At 42.3% G+C, this 16,356-nt stretch overlaps 1 protein-coding gene across 2 annotated transcripts in view; it reads left to right on the top strand.

Moving 5' to 3' along the window:
• The window catches only part of CNNM2 (cyclin and CBS domain divalent metal cation transport mediator 2), a 171,919-nt gene extending 161,132 nt beyond the window's left edge, over window positions 1-10,787 (top strand). Inside the window, exons 6-8 of one of the 2 annotated variants that reach the window (XM_036769628.1) lie at window positions 106-171; window positions 8,782-8,966; window positions 10,193-10,787. In XM_036769628.1, the coding sequence (XP_036625523.1) occupies window positions 106-171; window positions 8,782-8,966; window positions 10,193-10,402 (461 nt within the window). In that variant the 3' untranslated portion in view covers window positions 10,403-10,787. The remainder of the gene's footprint in view (window positions 1-105; window positions 172-8,781; window positions 8,967-10,192) is intronic. The other variant, XM_036769629.1, reaches the window with a different exon arrangement.
• Window positions 10,788-16,356: the final 5,569 nt, after the last annotated feature.

Below are 16,356 nucleotides of genomic sequence, written 5' to 3'. Positions count from 1 at the left end.
CTTCTAAATTCCTAAAGAGCAGGAACCAGCTTTTCTCCCCTAACAGTACAAATTTCCTTCCTCAACTTTTGACAGAATCTCACCCTTGTTCTCTCCCTTTTTCAGTTCCTTTGTCCCTGTCTCGTACCTTTGTTGTCAACAGAACAGAGTTGTTAGCAGCAGGTTCTCCAGGTAATTCTGCATGCTTCTTTTTGTTAATGCTCGTGATGGGTCCCCCGCCCTTCCTTGCCACCCTTCCACCTCGCCTGATGCTGTGACCCTTCAGAGAGCTCTCCAGGAAAGGACCCAGCTAGCCAGGGAGGGAGCAGGCAAACGCACAGGCTGGGCTGGGGCAGGGGAGAGGAGAAGGGATTCCGGCAAAGGAGTATAACTTGAAAGGGAATGAAAAACATTTGGAAAAAATTATTTGATCTGCATGGATGCCCCAGCTTATTCTGTTTCCCAGAGCAGCAACGAGGGGCAGATCCAGCCCTGGCTCTGGGAAGGGCATGGATGGCATATGGGGAATGTGCGGGAACCTGAAGGCCCACCCACCCCAAGAAACGTGGAAACCTTAAAGTGCTACAGAAATGTGAGCTCCTCTTGTTACATTGCACTGACTCAGTAAAAACAAACAAAATCAGAATTTAAGGAAATGAGGAGCTTCTGTGCTAAGAGAGCAGCGTCCTATAGACTACATGAGTCATGGTGACCCTGTTTTCTCTGTCTTTTTTTCTGTCATTCAGAAGAAAAGGATGAACATGTTTCCTAGCATCAACGCTCAGTCTGCTGGCCAGGTGCCCCTCATTTCCCTTAGGCTCTCCAGCTTTGTTCTGAAATTAGTATTGGGCACATTCCTAACAAATGGCTGATTAGGGCCCTGCAGGGGAGACCGCTCAGGCCTAGCTACGACTTCCAGCTGCTAAAAAGAAAAGAAAAGACTTAATCGTTCTTTAATTAAAATAACCTGGCTTGCCTTTAAATTCTAGAATTTTAGAGCTGGCCAAAATACTAACTTACCCTTATCTCTTATAATTTACTTGCTCCTTGTCCAGTAAAAATGCTCAATATTGATGTTGGGGGTAGAGTGAAACACAGCAGCCCTAGAAGCTACTGTGTTTATAAAGTCTTCATTGCTAGAGTTTGGCATATTTGGCGGCAAGGCGATCTAATCCATGCCCTCTTTGGATCCATGTGCTAGAGAAAAACTACTGACTCCATTGTTAGCTCTTTTTTAACTTGAAAAGGTAAAAATAGTGATGTAGTGAAGAGAGTGGCGTGTCTGCCATGTCCAGCCCATCATTGCACATCGTGTTTTGGTCATAGTCCCCGGGCAGACAGCTTCTGCCCTCTCCCTTAGCCAAGTTTGGAGACAGGCACTACCATTTCCCCCTAGGATCCTAGAAAAAAAAATGCTCTTTGGAATTTGGTGTTTTAATGACCTTGGAGTTTTTTTGGCTTCGTTCTCTCAAGTTTCAATGCAGCACTTTGGCCTCTTGGTCTCCTAGATCATTTGCCCCACAACAGTAATAGTTATGGGATGCAAAGACCTCAGTAATGCTTACAAGTGTTGTGCATGTAGTGCCTAAGAATTCTCTAAAGGATTCTTCCTTTATTACACAAAGATATCTATCTAGTTGGTTGGGTTTTTTTGGTTGGGTTTTCTTTTTTTAGGGGGAAAGGCAGGGCAATTGAGGTTAAGTGACTTGCCCAAGGTCACACAGCTAGTGAGTGTCAAGTGTCTGAGGTCAAATTTGAACTAACTTAAGTCCTCTCAACTCCAGGACTGGTGCTCTGCTCACTGCGCCACCTAGCTGCCGCTAGTTGGTTGGTTTTGAAAATGAGTTAGAGATCTGAGCACCTTTTTGAGTTGAATATATTAGCCATGTATTTAAAAACTGAATGTATTGTGTATTTATTCCACAAACATTTATTAAGTGCCTACTGTGCAGAACACTGAAATGCTATTTTTAAGCATTGAGAAAAAATTCCTTTTGACACACCCAACTTGTATAAAACAGAGTGGGAGGGCTCTGAGCTAAGCCCCTAGAGAGTACCCTTTGTTGGACGCTAAATTGCTTTTGAAGGCAATCACATCTCCTCAGGAAATTCAGCCTACAAGTTTTCTAGGAATTGGGAAAGACTAAAAAATGATACCTTGTTTTTAACATTGACCACAGGCTGGTCTTTCTGATAGAAGTGAAGGTAAAAGGGCTTGGGAAAGACCTCTTGTTCTTTAGGTGATTGGAAAGGATGGAGGCTTCAAAGATAGTGTGAAATCAATGATTCAAGAGGGGAAGATCCTCAGGAAGCAGGGGGGATAAATGAGGTCAAGAGGTTGGTGAATAAATGAATATCACACATAGGAGAAAGAAGAAGAAATTCTGTATTGCTAGGACTTCACAACAGACATCCAACACTTTCCATAAAAAGTGAACCTGGACTACTTTAAGGAACAGCATGATCCCATTCTGCAATACTGGAGAACTGGCCTGACAGAAAATAGTAATAACAATGGGGGAAGTAGCCAGGTATTCAAAGGGCAGAATAACAGAGAAGAAAGGAATAGTATGGAAGACTTTATGGTGATGGATGCCTAGATAACCAAGTACTGAGCATAGTAACAAAGTGAAATTGAAGTTTTAATGTGCGGTAGATATGATCTCATAGGAATCATCAATGCATGATGGGAATGAACTCTTGAATAGAATATGTCAATGAAAGTATGCTTTATTTGAAAGAAGCACTTAATAGAAGAGGGTTAGGTAGTGGCACCGTATGCCAAGAAGGAAGAGAATTCATAACCCGGAGGATAGAAACATGATAGAAAGTATGTGTGTAAGGGTAAAAGAAAGGGATAGACCAAGAGTGCTGGACCAGGTTTGAGTCTTGGCTCTGCTGTACCAGTGTGCTTTGCGGTAAGTCAATCTCTGCGCGGCTCAATTTTCTCATCTATAAAATGAGAAGGTTAGAGCAGATTTCTTCTAAGGTATCGTCCAGCTTTTAAATCTATGATCATATATGAGCCTAAATAAGAACTGAAGTGTACTATAGACCAGCCATCTGTATGGAGGATATACACCAATAACTTTCTAACACAGATCACAAAGTCAGCAATCGACCGTCAGAATCGAAAGCTAAGCTTAGAGGTGGGAAACGTCAAACACCAAGTGTGGCGTCTGATGAGCTATCGACTTGCCTCGTTGATAGTTCAACTCTTAGAAGGGAAAGAAGTGACGCGAGTTTCTATCCTGTGCTTCATTCTAGTAAGAAAGGAAATTGCTGGTTGGGAAAACAGCGAGAATCTTAGGAGACAGTGAGTTTGTCGTAATAGAATTCATACTACCAAAGGAAGGTGTATGCTGACAATAATGAGTCATATATTTGTAGGCTTCAGGGAAACATGTATCAGAAAATTCAGAGCAACTGTAAGCACGGTAACGTTTCTTGTTGTTCAGTCGTGTCTGATTCTCCGTGACCACATTTGAGGTTTTCTTGGCAAAGATCCCGGAGTGGTTTTGCCATTTCCTTCTCTGGCTTATTTTACAGATGAAGAACTGAGGCAAACAGGGTGAAGTGACCGGCCTAGAGTCACACAGCTAGTAAGTGTCTGAGGTCAGATTTGAACTCAAGAAGATGAGTCTTCCTGATTCCAGGCCTGATGTGCTGTCTACACCGTCACCTACTTGCCCCTTTGGTCACATAGCTGAGACTAAAAAGTTAATATGGCTCAAGGAGCTAAAAATTAAATCCTTGCTCTATAATTACAAATTATTCATATATACATATACGTATGTATATACACATATTACATATATATATATATATATATATATATACACATATATATTATAGAGGATGTGAGGACAAGGAAGGGAAAGGACTACTGTTTGGAGCAGATGACATTGTTTATTAAGGCAAAACTACTCAAATCCTCTTTTGCTTCTTTGTTCTATATCAAGAAAAATGATGTTCAAAACAGAAAGCATAGGAAAAACATGCTGAAAATGTAACTGAAGCCATAGGTAGTAAGAGAGTTCCTATCAGTAGTTTGGGGTTCCAGACTGAAATTCATTATACATAAGGGAACTGAAAGAACTTACCGGAGAGATGTGGTGGTGAGGAGAGGGACCACAATGCTAGAGATGGCCACAGTACTTGATTTTTTTCCCCAGAAATAGTAGATTCTGAAAACTTGTAGAGTGGTGAATTTGATGTTATTCCCAAACCATATTCTCAAATGAATTTCTAAACAAATGTTTCGTGGGATAACCACTAGGTATCAGTATGGGTTCACTAAAAAAATCATGCCAAACTAATTTCTTGTGTTCTTGTGCTTAGTTTTTTCTTTAAAAAAAAAAAAAAAAGATTAATAGGTCAGGGAAATGCTGCAGACATAGTATATCTTAAATTCAGCTAAGCATTTCAGGTTATTGTGATCTTATGAACGAGGTAGACTAACACAGACTGAATAATAGTAGATAGAGGTGAGTTTGTAGATGATTGGACAATGTTATGCCAAGAAACATTGAATTTGAGGGGCAAAAATGTGCCTGGTACGCCTTAGGCACTTAATAAATACTTACTGAAACGAATGGCTTAATGGATCATTTTCCACAGGGAGGGTGGGTTGCTAAAGTGGTATGTTAAAGAGCTCTGAGTTCCCTGGCACCATCCCATTAAAATGCTTTTATCAGTTTCAAGGATGAAGATGTAACAAGCATGATTACCAAATATGAAGTTGCCGTAAAACTGGCAAATGTGAATATTCTGTTGGTTGCTAGAAGCAAAGATTTGAGGTCTTGAATCAGGCTGGAACAATAACAGCATGCCAGAGAGATGAAATTTAACAGCAGTGAATATAAAGTCTGACCCTTAGTTTAAAAAAAGAAATTTAAAAAAATCAAATTTCCCAAGTACAAAGTGCGGAAACCTACCTTTAGCAGCTGTTTGTGTGGGAAGACTCTAAAAGTTCTTAGTTGCTTAACATTGTAATGTGACTGCTAAATAAATGACTGCTTCATTGCAATCTTGGGCCTTTCTGTCCACTCCACCAACCATTGCCCATCTAAAGTGTTACATTCATGTCTGGGCTTCACGATATAAGAAGAATGCCGACAAACTGAAGAATGTTCAGAGGAAGGGAGGCCAGATTGGTGAAAGATCTGGAAAATGTCTGTGAAGAATCATAAAAGGAAGTGGAATATTTAATCTGAGAAAGATAAAGAAAAGAAGACATGAGGGAAATTTGATCACTGCCCTCAGGCATTTGGAGGGCTATCATGAGGAAGAGTATTAGTGTATTCTGTTTAACTGAAGAGGGCAGAACAACTATTATAGGAGGAAGCCTGGGTTTGAAGTCAAGGGACCTGGTACATAGCCTACCTTCTTTGACTTACTTCCTGTGTGACCTTAAACAGGACAATCTCTTTAGGTCTCACCTATAAAAAAAGGAGACTAGATCTCCAACTCTAAAGCCCAAGATAGAGGGAGACAGATTTGGGTCTGGTATAACCAAACATTTTCTAACAGTGAGTGCTGTAATGAGCTCCCCAACACTGGAAGTCATCAGGCAACGGCCAGATGACTTTTTATAAGATATGTTGTGGAGTAAGTAAAGATTTTTTAATTAGATTGTATTTGAAATGTAAAGGTGGAAGAACCCTTGAAGTAGTAGCAATTAAATTTTTTTTTAACTAAAAATTATTATGAGCCTCATTTCATTAAGAGAAGAAATCTTTAGACTCGGTCCATTTCCACTTACTTTGTTCTTATGAGAGAGGTCTGCCAGACTAGAACTACAGAAGCTATACCCCTGAACAGAACTAGACCTTTTTTAAAGGAAGGCTTCTGCTATCTTCCGGCTTCGTTCCCTTCCTGGCTTTGCTTCTGACTTTCTGGACTTCAGCACTGTAACAGCAAGCACCCTAGCATACCCAGGATGGCTAGCACAGGTTCTTTGATCTATTTTTAAAGGAAAAATAGCTTTTAAAGGGGTCAACAGTCTTCCTTTAATTAAACATATATCATTCACTTAGTTCAGGGGAAAAGTCAGCACCCTGAACATAGAGAAAATACAAGGACAAAGAAATTATAAGTAGAAATTACAAGTAGAGAAAATAGCACAGATCAGCAGACAGGGCTTCCAACCATCTGATGAAAGCAGTACATACATAGTTACCAGAGAGAGAAGCACCAACATCGGATTTTCAGAGCTGGGGGGCTCCTTAACAGCTACCCAGAGTCTCATCTGGCCAAATCACAGGAACATTCTTCCAATGACTGAGCCCTGAAGCAAAATGCTAACCCCAGAATGTATATACAGCCAGAAGGCATCACAGCCCTTGCACTTCAGTGCTAATTACCAAAAGATATGAAAGCCTTCAAGCAAACAAGCCTCCCCAAAGCAAGCTCTCTTTTTAAGCAAGTTCCTCTCCCAGTGGGCTCCACATGACTCAGGATGCATCACAGTTGTGAGCAGCAAAACATCCATGGCTGAACAAATGTGGTCACATTAGCCTATTAATGGACAGGGAAGATTCCATTAATATTACAAGCACCTTGCCTCATCTACAGTCTCACCCTGGAATATCCATCATCTCCTGAGACCTTCTCACCCTGGAACATTCCTCTACTCAGCTGGCCCCCTTCTCCCGTTAGTGAGTTCCTTCTGGGACCTCCATTTTGTGGAAGGGCCCAGTCTGGCCAACCTTCATTCCCCTCCTGACTGAGCTTCTGACTTTCTGGACTTCCACAACTTCTTCCTCTCATTTCGCCACTTTCTAGTTCCCTTTTTAAAAAAAGTAATTAATTTTTAGTTTTCACCATTCACTTTTATACAATTTTGAGTTCTAAATTTCCCCCCCCTCCCTCCACTCCTCTCTCTCCAAGATGCCATGCAACCTGATATAGGATATACATGTATGATCATATTAAACTTTTCCACGTTAGTCATGTTGTGAAAGAAGAATCAGAACAAAAGGGAAAAGCCATGAAAAAGAGAAACAAAAAACAGTGAAAAAAAGAGAAAATAGTATGCTTCAATCTGCATTCAGACTCCATAGTTCTTTGGATGTGGATAGCATTTTCCATCATGAGTCTTTTGGAATTGTCTTAGATCATTGCATTGTTCAGAAGAGCTAAGTCTAACAAAATCAGTCATCACATAATGCTGTTACTGTGTACAGTGTTCTCCTAGTTCTGTTCACTTCACTCAGCATCAGTTCATGCAAGTCTTTCCAAGTTTTTCTGAAGTCCAGCTGCTGACCATTTCTTATGGAACAATAGTATTCCATTATATTCATATACCACAACTTGTTCAGCCATTCCCCAATTGATGGGCATCCCCCAAATTTCCAATTCTTTGCCACCATAAAAAAGAGCTGCTATAAATATTTTTGTACATGTGAGTCTTCACCTTTTTTATGATCTCTTTAGGATATAGACCTTGTAGTGGTATTGCAGATCAAAGGATATGCACAATTTTATAGCCCTTTGGGCATAGTTCCAAATTGTTCTCCAGAATGGTTGGATCAGTTCACAACTGCACCAACACAATGTGTATATGTATATACATACATATGTGTACATGGTGTTCCAATTTTCCCACGTCTTCTCCAACATTTATCATTTTCTTGTTTTGTCATGTTAGCCAATCTGATAGGTGTAAGGTGGCACCTCAGAGTTGTTTTAATTTGCATTTCTCTAATCAATAGTGATTTAGAGCATTTTTTCGTATGACTATAGATAGCTTTAATTTCTTCCTCTGAAAACTGCCTGTTTATATCCTTTGACCATTTATCAATTGGGGAATGACTTGCAATCTCATAGATTTGACTCAGTTCTCTATATATTTTAGAAATGAGGCCTTTATCTGTAAAATTTGTTTCCCAGCTTTCTGCTTCCCTTCTAATTTTGGTTGCATTGTCTTTGTTTGTGCAAAAATTTTTTAATTTAATGTAATCAAAATTCTAGTTTCCTTTTGTGAGTTGTCTTGTCCCATTAGAATGTAAACTCCTCGAGGGCAGGGATTATCCTTTTGTTGTATTTGTATCCATGATGCCTAGCATAGTACCTGGAACATAGTAAGCACTTAATAAATGTCTGTTATTTACCTGCCTTCATAATAGCCTGAGGGTTTGCAGTAAGTGTATACCTTTGAGACCATGAATCATATAATAGGATTAGGGCGTGGGGGTAATTGAGTTATAAAGTAGTGTTTTAGTGGTTAAGCAAAGATACAAAGTAGTAATTGATAGGGGAATCTGAGTTGCTGATTGTTCTCCTTTGGAAGGATAACTTTAATCTATGCTTAACAGTGACATCTCTCCCAAACCAGATTGCAGTATCAGCAAACACAAATACCTAAGAATCCCATTCCTAGCAAACATCCTGAAAGATCTTTGCTCCATAGTTTCTCTTGTCCATCTTAAGTAGAATTAGGCTTTTATTCAAGTAGAAAAGCACCCTGTCTGTGATAGTCCGAAGGTCTTTGCTTGCTAAGAGAAGTAGCCAGTGGAACCATTTAATGAAGCTGGCTGGGAGGCCATTGTAGCTGTTCCTGATATTAGGGCCTAACATGTCAGCCTCTGGCTGAAATAGTCAGCATCAGTCTGTTGTGTCACACGCCAACCAATGGATTCCAGTCCTGTAAGTTGTGACTTGTGCAATCAGATATGCCAGGCTGGCCGCAGCCAACTGGATCTATGCATTTACAGGTATGTTTCATTTGGAAAACAAAGAGCTGATTTCATTGGCTACTTCTGCCCCAACTAAAGTTGTGTGTTTTACCTCCTTTCACAGCTGAAAACAAGTCACCTCCTCGTCCATGTGGCTTGAATCATTCTGATTCTCTCAATCGAAGTGACCGGATTGATGCAGTGACCCCAACACTAGGGAATAGCAACAACCAGCTTAATTCATCTTTCCTTCAAGTGTATGTCCCTGATTACTCAGTGAGAGCCCTCTCAGACATTCAGTTTGTGAAGGTAGGAGAATAGTGACCTGGCTTAAGAAACAAAAACTCAGCAGGAAACTTCTCTGATAATACTGACAGGATGTATTGGTTGTTTACCTTTCCCATGATGCCAGAGTTAGCAGAGGAAACATTCATTTTGCATCTAAGGGGTTGGCTCATTTCAGTAAAGGTTCATTAACCATAAGTCCAGGGCTGTGGCCTATAGGACAAAGACCAGGCCAGGAGCCCTGGCTCTCTGACATTATATATGCATGCATCATTGTGTGTCTGTCGGACCCAGAGAGCAGGAGATAACAAAGGCTAGCATGGCCTGTTTTATGCATGTTCCTGTGGGGGTTTTTTTGGTTTGATTTTTTTCCCTAGATACCCCTGAAGGAGGGCTGGTTAGGAGGTAAAAGGCATGCTAGTTCTGTAGGGAATTGGATGTGACCACATCTTGTAAATCAAGGATGGAACAGGAATTTCCTGTGCCTTCTATCAAATATACCAAATGAGTTTGTCTGGAGAAAAGTCAGCCTTCTCTGATATAATTGGCTCTTCTCCCTTTTCTTCAAAATCCTACAACCAATTTTTTTAAAAGGAGGTATTACTTTGAGTCTCACTTGGAAAAATGGCCCAAATTTACCCTACTAGCATGCCCTTTTTTCCCAAGAGAAACTATATAGAAGGGGGAATACACTTGATGGCCCTGAATTTACCTGAAAGATATTGCAGGGAGCATCTTCATCTGGGGCCCCATGTGTCCCGTGTCAGGCATCATCTTCTCCTGTGTGTTCCCGAAACAACTCCAAATGTTTACCCAGAACAGTCTTCGTCTAAAGAGGGTGACTTAAGAAGCCTAGGGACTTGCCCTTGTAATTATGAGACCCTGATGATTTTTTGGGTAGGCAGTCAGGATTAAATGACATGCCCAAGGTCACACAGCTCGTGAGCGTCTGAGGCTGGATTTGAACTTGTGTCCTCCTGACTTCAGACTGATGATTTTTGTACTGAAGCTTTGAGGCTTCTGTCCATCTTGATACTTTCTCTAAAGGGGAGCCACCCGCTTTCCCCCTAAGGAGTGGCACTTGAGGGAATGGGCTTAGGGGCAAAACAAAGTGAGGAGGAGAGTACTCTTGTGAGGTGGGCCATGTCTGAGACATTCTATAGAAAAGAGAACTGAAAAGCAGAGTTATCTCATTGTGCTTTTTTTCCCCTTGGTTTTTGTTTCTACTCCATCTTCTCTTTCTGTCCTAGATCACAAGACAGCAGTACCAAAATGCCTTGATGGCATCCCGGATGGACAAAACTCCTCAGTCTTCAGACAGCGAAAACACTAAAATTGAACTGACTCTTACAGAGCTGCATGATGGGTTGCCAGATGAAACGGCTAACCTGCTCAATGAACAGAATTGTGTGACTCACAGTAAAGCCAATCACAGTCTGCACAGTGAAGGCGCCATCTAGGACTTCTGCCCTGGATTGTCATGGTCTGAAGCAGTGTCCTGCCACGTCGCTGCTCTCCTCGGTCTCCTCAGCAGGACCCCCTTTGGCCCTGTCCCCTGCCTTGTCCCCTTCTGACTGCAGCTACCATTAGTATGTGCTCATACGCCATGCTGCCTCCTGCACCATTCTGAGACCAAAGACTTTGTGGCCTTCCTGGGAAATGCAGAGGAAGCAACGCAAGGCATGGCACAGGAGGCAAGGACACCGAGCCACCTGCCCAGAAACAGTGAGCCGGATTCCAGACATGTGCTTCCTCCTGCTCCGATAGAATCACGTTTATTTCTCCGGCCAGACCTTTTATCCTGGTTCATTTGCCTCCTTCTTAGATAAGCATGAAGAAGTTTAAAATTGTTGCAATTTATTTTTTCAAGAGATCATGTTTTTAAAAGTCTTTTGCAGAGTTTTAAATTGTTTTTGTTCTGTGTGAACTCTGCTGTGATCCCATGAACTGATCCTGATATGGTGGATTTTGCCCCTCCACCCCTATGATCTCTCATTTTTCCCAGCAGCCTCCTGGATAGGCTGCACCATCATTCCCACGTGAGTCCCTCTCTACCCTGAAGGACACGGTGAAGAAAACTACCACAGAACCGACCGAGTTTGCTATTGAATGGGAGTGGTTCGGAGAGCAGTCTGCTGGCCATGGGGGATTTGATGGTTAGCTGGGCCTCTTGCCCTCAGGAAGTCTTAGAATTTGATTTGGAAATGTGGGTTTGCTCCCGCACTAGGAAATTTTAACAACAAAATGTGTTTTATTGAATTTTAAACTTGTTGGATAATAGAACAATGGGCCTGGGGAATATTCAGCTTATCAGACTGGTGTTCAGCCTAGGCAGGGATCTCAGGTTCAGGTCAGCCTTCCTCCCAACCCTGGGGCATCCCTTCTCTGAGGAGGAGGGGGAGAGGACAAGGAGACCACCCAGCCGTTCCTCAGCTTTAAAGAGCTCTCGCTCCCCTTTCCCCAAACCTCATTGTTGTTCATCCAAGATGCTGCTATACTGATGCCAAAAGGAAATCTTCTCTGGGGCTTTTCAATAGAAATATGGTATGGACTCCAAGTCTTCTCCCCTCCACACTGAAATCTGTCTAATTGTCCTAGAAGGCATTTCCACTTCATCTTGTGTTCTTCAAGATACAGTATTCGATCCTCAGTTTCTAAGGGGGTGGGGACTCACCGGGGACTTTTGAGGGGAGCAACTCTTCCGTTTTCGCTCCTTCCCCTCTTCTTGTTCTTTTAGATGTTGTTTGGTGGCCAGGTTATGGAGAGCCACCAGCACTCCAGGTAACAGGACCGTCAGCGATGGATGGTCTGTCTGCAGAGCTGTGGGACAGGACAACCTGGGCCCCATCTAGGTTTCCAGAAACCAAATGTGTATTATGGCCAGTATATGTATGTTGCTTCTAATTTAATACCAAATGCCGTCATCTGTTGTCAGATTAAGGCCAATGGGCATTGCTTGACTGGTCAGACTTTCTACTTGTCCACCTTAGGAGTACTAGCTTAAGGGAAATGTGCCTTTTGATGGCAGTATTCATATGTTGAAATGAACCAGTGTTGACCGTGGCTTTCTTGTTGACTTTCATTACATATTGCATCCAGACACTAGCAAACTATGTAGCATTTACTTCTTTCCTTGTTCATTTGAGTGGAATGAACTCCAAGTCTGTTTATCCTCAATTTGAAGTGGTGGGGCTAAATGCTGCCTTCTCCCTCCCCTAAGGATATTTCTATTCCTTTGGGTTCTAAATGGCCCCTAGCTGGTGTATTGGGGTCATCCTTTGTGTGGGGGGAATCGGAGGGGTGGCTTTCTGAGAAGATGGATTGTTTCAGCCACAAACTGTAACAGGAAATTGAATGTTTCACTGCCTGACTAGGTGAGCAGTTGAGCTTGACTTGGTGTTCTCCCAAAGTGGGTTGTTAGCCCAGGATTCTCCCCATTGGCTTGGGTGATAGCCCTCTGAGACAAGCTCTGGACATACTCAGCAAAAGGAAGAATGTGATGCCTCTGGGTAAGAAAGGGTCTGGGGATGTCATCTGAAGAGGTCAGATCTGCCCCCAGCAAATTCCATCCTAGACAAAAGATTTCCGGTTTCCTGCTGGGCCCTTAAGGGATTGATGAATAGAGCCCTTTGTCACTGGGAGGAGAAGGATTGGCCTAGGCACCTGAGAAGGTCTTTTAATGGCACTGACCTGAGCTTCAGGATAGAGTACTTAGAGGAGGGCTGCTCTCTTGGTCTTGGAAGACTCCCAGTCTTTTGACTCTGCCCAACCTCTGGGAATGTTAGCTTCACCAGCTCTCAGAGTTCTTTCCTCCACCTCACCTGAGTCTGCTTCTGTCCTTCCAAATACAGCCCTGCCCAAAACTTTGGGGCACAATTTCCTAGAGGAAAGCTTAACATGTTGGTGGCCAAAAGAGAGTCCTTTTCCTTAAGGTCTAGTGGTCTTGCTGTTATCCCTGATCAGTCTGTTAGTTGGGTTAGAAGAAACCCTATAGTATTGTGAGATTTTGGGGAACAGACTGAAAACACTTCCTGCTTGCCTGACTTTGGGCCCGAGGTGGCAAAACCCCTCAATGAACTCAATGACTTTTTGAAGAATGCTCTTGTGTGGAGGAACTCATGGCCAGGAAGTAAAGTCCTCAGTACAAATTTTACCAGACTTCTGTCCCAGATGTTTGTGGATATCATTCTAACTCATTTTTCTAGAAATGAAAGCCAACACTCAGTCATGAATATTAATATAAAACATCAGATAATCAAATGTCATTTCTTTTTTGGTTTTTGAAAGTATTTTTATACTAAAATTTGAATATATGAGTACCTCTGACTAGGGATTTGGAACACTTTTAGCCAATACTAAGAGGTCTGATTCTTCAGTATCCCCATTCTGGCCTCATTTCCACTTTGGGAATTGAAAAGATCATCCCTCAGACTGATGGAGAGGAGGCACCTCAAGCTGAGTTGGACTCTTTACAGGCTGGCTGTTTCATGCCTCCTTAGGACTGTTTTGTTTTGGCTTAAGACTTTCTCCTCCAGTTTCTGCTGGGCGTTAGAGATGGATCCACAATCTTCCACCAAATAATTACACAAAGAAAGGGAGGATAGTGTTAGTAATTAGTGTCAAGAATCTGGGAATAGTATTCCTGAATTATTTCATTGAGCTATAGTCTGCTAAGAAGAATGAAATACAGATTGGCTTTATGAGCTATGAAGGGATGCCTCGGGATCCTAAAACTCCAGTGGACAGGCTCATTACTGCCCCCGTCCAGGAATTTGGAAAGGCTATGTACAATAGAAACCCTTGAAATAAGGAGGCCTGAGGAAGGGGATAGGTTGAGAGCCAGAGCAAAGCAAGGTGGTGGGACTGAGTCTTGAAGGGTCATGATTGTCTGATCTAGAAACAACATGGTGATCCACTGTGATGATGTGAAAGCCTACCTGGAATAGAATCCCAAATGCTCAGAAATTCTCAGGGTTTACTCATTTTCCTCTACACTTAGCTCTTGCTTGGCACTCATTAGACAAGGTGAATTCTTTACCAACCATTGGGAAGCAAGGGCATAGGATTTAGTCTTAGAAATTAGAGTTGCTAGTCAAATTGAGTTTTAGTCTTTACCAAGTTTGTACCCATAGAAAAGGATACAGCACATGGCTGTTCTCTACTCATCTAACTTTGGCACCCGAGTTCTTTGGCACAGGAAAATTGAACATGAGCCCCTGCTTGCACTCCAACAGGCACAAGTCCTCTGCACCTAATGGCCTAGCACTGTCAGTCTGAAAAGGTAATTATGAAAATGTGAGATTTTCTCTTTGATCAAACAGACAATGCACTTGCAAATGTTTCTTAAGAATTAGAATCCAGTTGAGACCCAGAAAGTCCCCCTCAAATTCCACAGCATAAGTCCCTATTTACACAGGGTCATGGCCCATAAGCCCTCTAAGCTGGTTCCCCGAGCCCTATAGTAACATTTTTTAGATAGGCAGCTGTGGTTAGGTCCAGGAAGGTAGGCATGGCCGGATCTGGCAGTAGAGCCCCCAAATGTCACTTGTCATTTCATCCATGAATATGTTCACCAGAAGGACAATTCTAGCCAGATTTGCTCCCTGGGGCTGGAAGTGAAGATGCCTTGAAAAGTCTGGAATGGAAAGAGTTTCACTCTGTCCCCAGTGATTGAGAATGGAGAGGTTGATAGAAGTTCATTTAGAATGTTGCCCTGGGTTGGTCTTACCTCCTCGATGAATTTTTAATTGGAACAATAACCCCTTTCTTTGTTCCAATCCTAGTACCAGAGAGGGATTATTTTTAGATGAAAGTAAATTTAAGGAATAAGGAAAAGAAAATAAAGGGATGGTAGCATATGCTGTGTGTGTGTGTGTGTGTGTGTGTATGAGAGAGAGAGAGAGATGGGTGGATGAATGAATGAATGAATGAATGAATGTGTTTAGGCAGAGGATGACCCTAGACTCTCAAGACCAACATAATAGGACTTCCAAGTCTTCTGATTCATTACTAAGAAAATCCTCCAGCCTTGAGCTTTTTACTAAACCATGAAGCTCTGGGTAAACAAGTTTCCCTCCATTAGGTTTTCTCCAGTCACTTTAACTCTTCTCTCCACTGACTGGGGTTTGGATTAAGGTGATGGAAATTCTTAGCATATTATAAGGTCACAATATGGATAGGAAGGAGATTGACAGAATCAGATTTTTCATTGGATCTGACTTGGTTGGATTTCTCATACCTCAGATTTATAACTCACAGTTTTCATTCTCTTCAGCAAAATTGATTTGGAAGCTAAATTCAGAAAAATCTAAATTAAAGTTTATTCTGCATCCCTCCTTTTGAAGAGTGAAAGTTATCCCCCTGCCAAGCCTACATGAGGAAGGAGCTTCTGATAACTCAGTCCAGGGGTCGCCCTCTACCCTACTTCTTCTCTTCTCAGGGGAGGCTTCCCATTCCTGTAAACAGCCTTTTCCTAAGGCTCTGAATGGAAGACCCCATTAGGTGTGCAGCTTTGGTGCTTTCTAGTGGGGAAGAAGAAATGTTGGATTCAGCCACTTCCTCCCTCTGTGTCCATCTGCTTCAAGGTTCACTTCCCAGAGAACCTCTGCCAGCCATCTTTCCAGACTGCCAACACTAGTCCATTAGCTGAGAAGAGGCAGTTGGGCTTCTGAAGTTAGTCCCGGAGAGGAGGCATTACCTCCTGGTCGTTTTTTCGGAGAGGAAACTTGGCTGCTACGCTTAAGACCATCTCGTCTCTTCTGCCATCTAGGGAGCTCACGTGCTGCTCTGGTCTCTGGGATGTCAGTTCAGCTGTGCTCTCTGTCATGTGCTGGAGCTGTCTATAGTAGCAGAATTCTGTTTTAATTATCAGATGGAAACTGAATTGTACTGAACTGTTATGGAAACAGAATCTGTAATGTGAGACAGCTAATGTTTGGGATGTATGTGTTCATGCACAGACATCTGTACCACCTCACAAGATTTGACTAGTGGTGCAAAGCATTGTAGTCAGAGCTGCACAGTTAATAGGATATATAGGGAGTGTCAATAGGCACCCTTCTGGAACCAGACCTGAATGGAGTAATTTGGGAGTTCTAGAGACCCAGTTCTTACCGATCCTGCCAAGAATCTGCCTGGGTAAAGCTACTGAATAATGTCAGGAAGGGAAAGGGGGTAGGGAGAATCATGGGGCACCTGAGGACTGTGACTTCTCCAGAGGATGGAACTGAATACCATCAATGGAGTCTTTTGGAAGGTCACTGGGAAGCAGGGAATTTGCTTTGAATTAGTGATAGAGGCAGTTCACATCTGTCACTACAACTTTGCCTTTGAACAGTTGGTATCTAAAATGCCCCCTAAGACTGGGGTGAGATTAGTGAATGAGGTCCTTGTTATTTTATTCCCATGAATAGCC

The sequence above is a fragment of the Trichosurus vulpecula genome, chromosome 8 (assembly GCF_011100635.1).
Source record: "Trichosurus vulpecula isolate mTriVul1 chromosome 8, mTriVul1.pri, whole genome shotgun sequence".
NCBI lineage: Eukaryota > Metazoa > Chordata > Mammalia > Diprotodontia > Phalangeridae > Trichosurus > Trichosurus vulpecula.
This window is presented reverse-complemented; position numbering and strand designations above follow the sequence as displayed.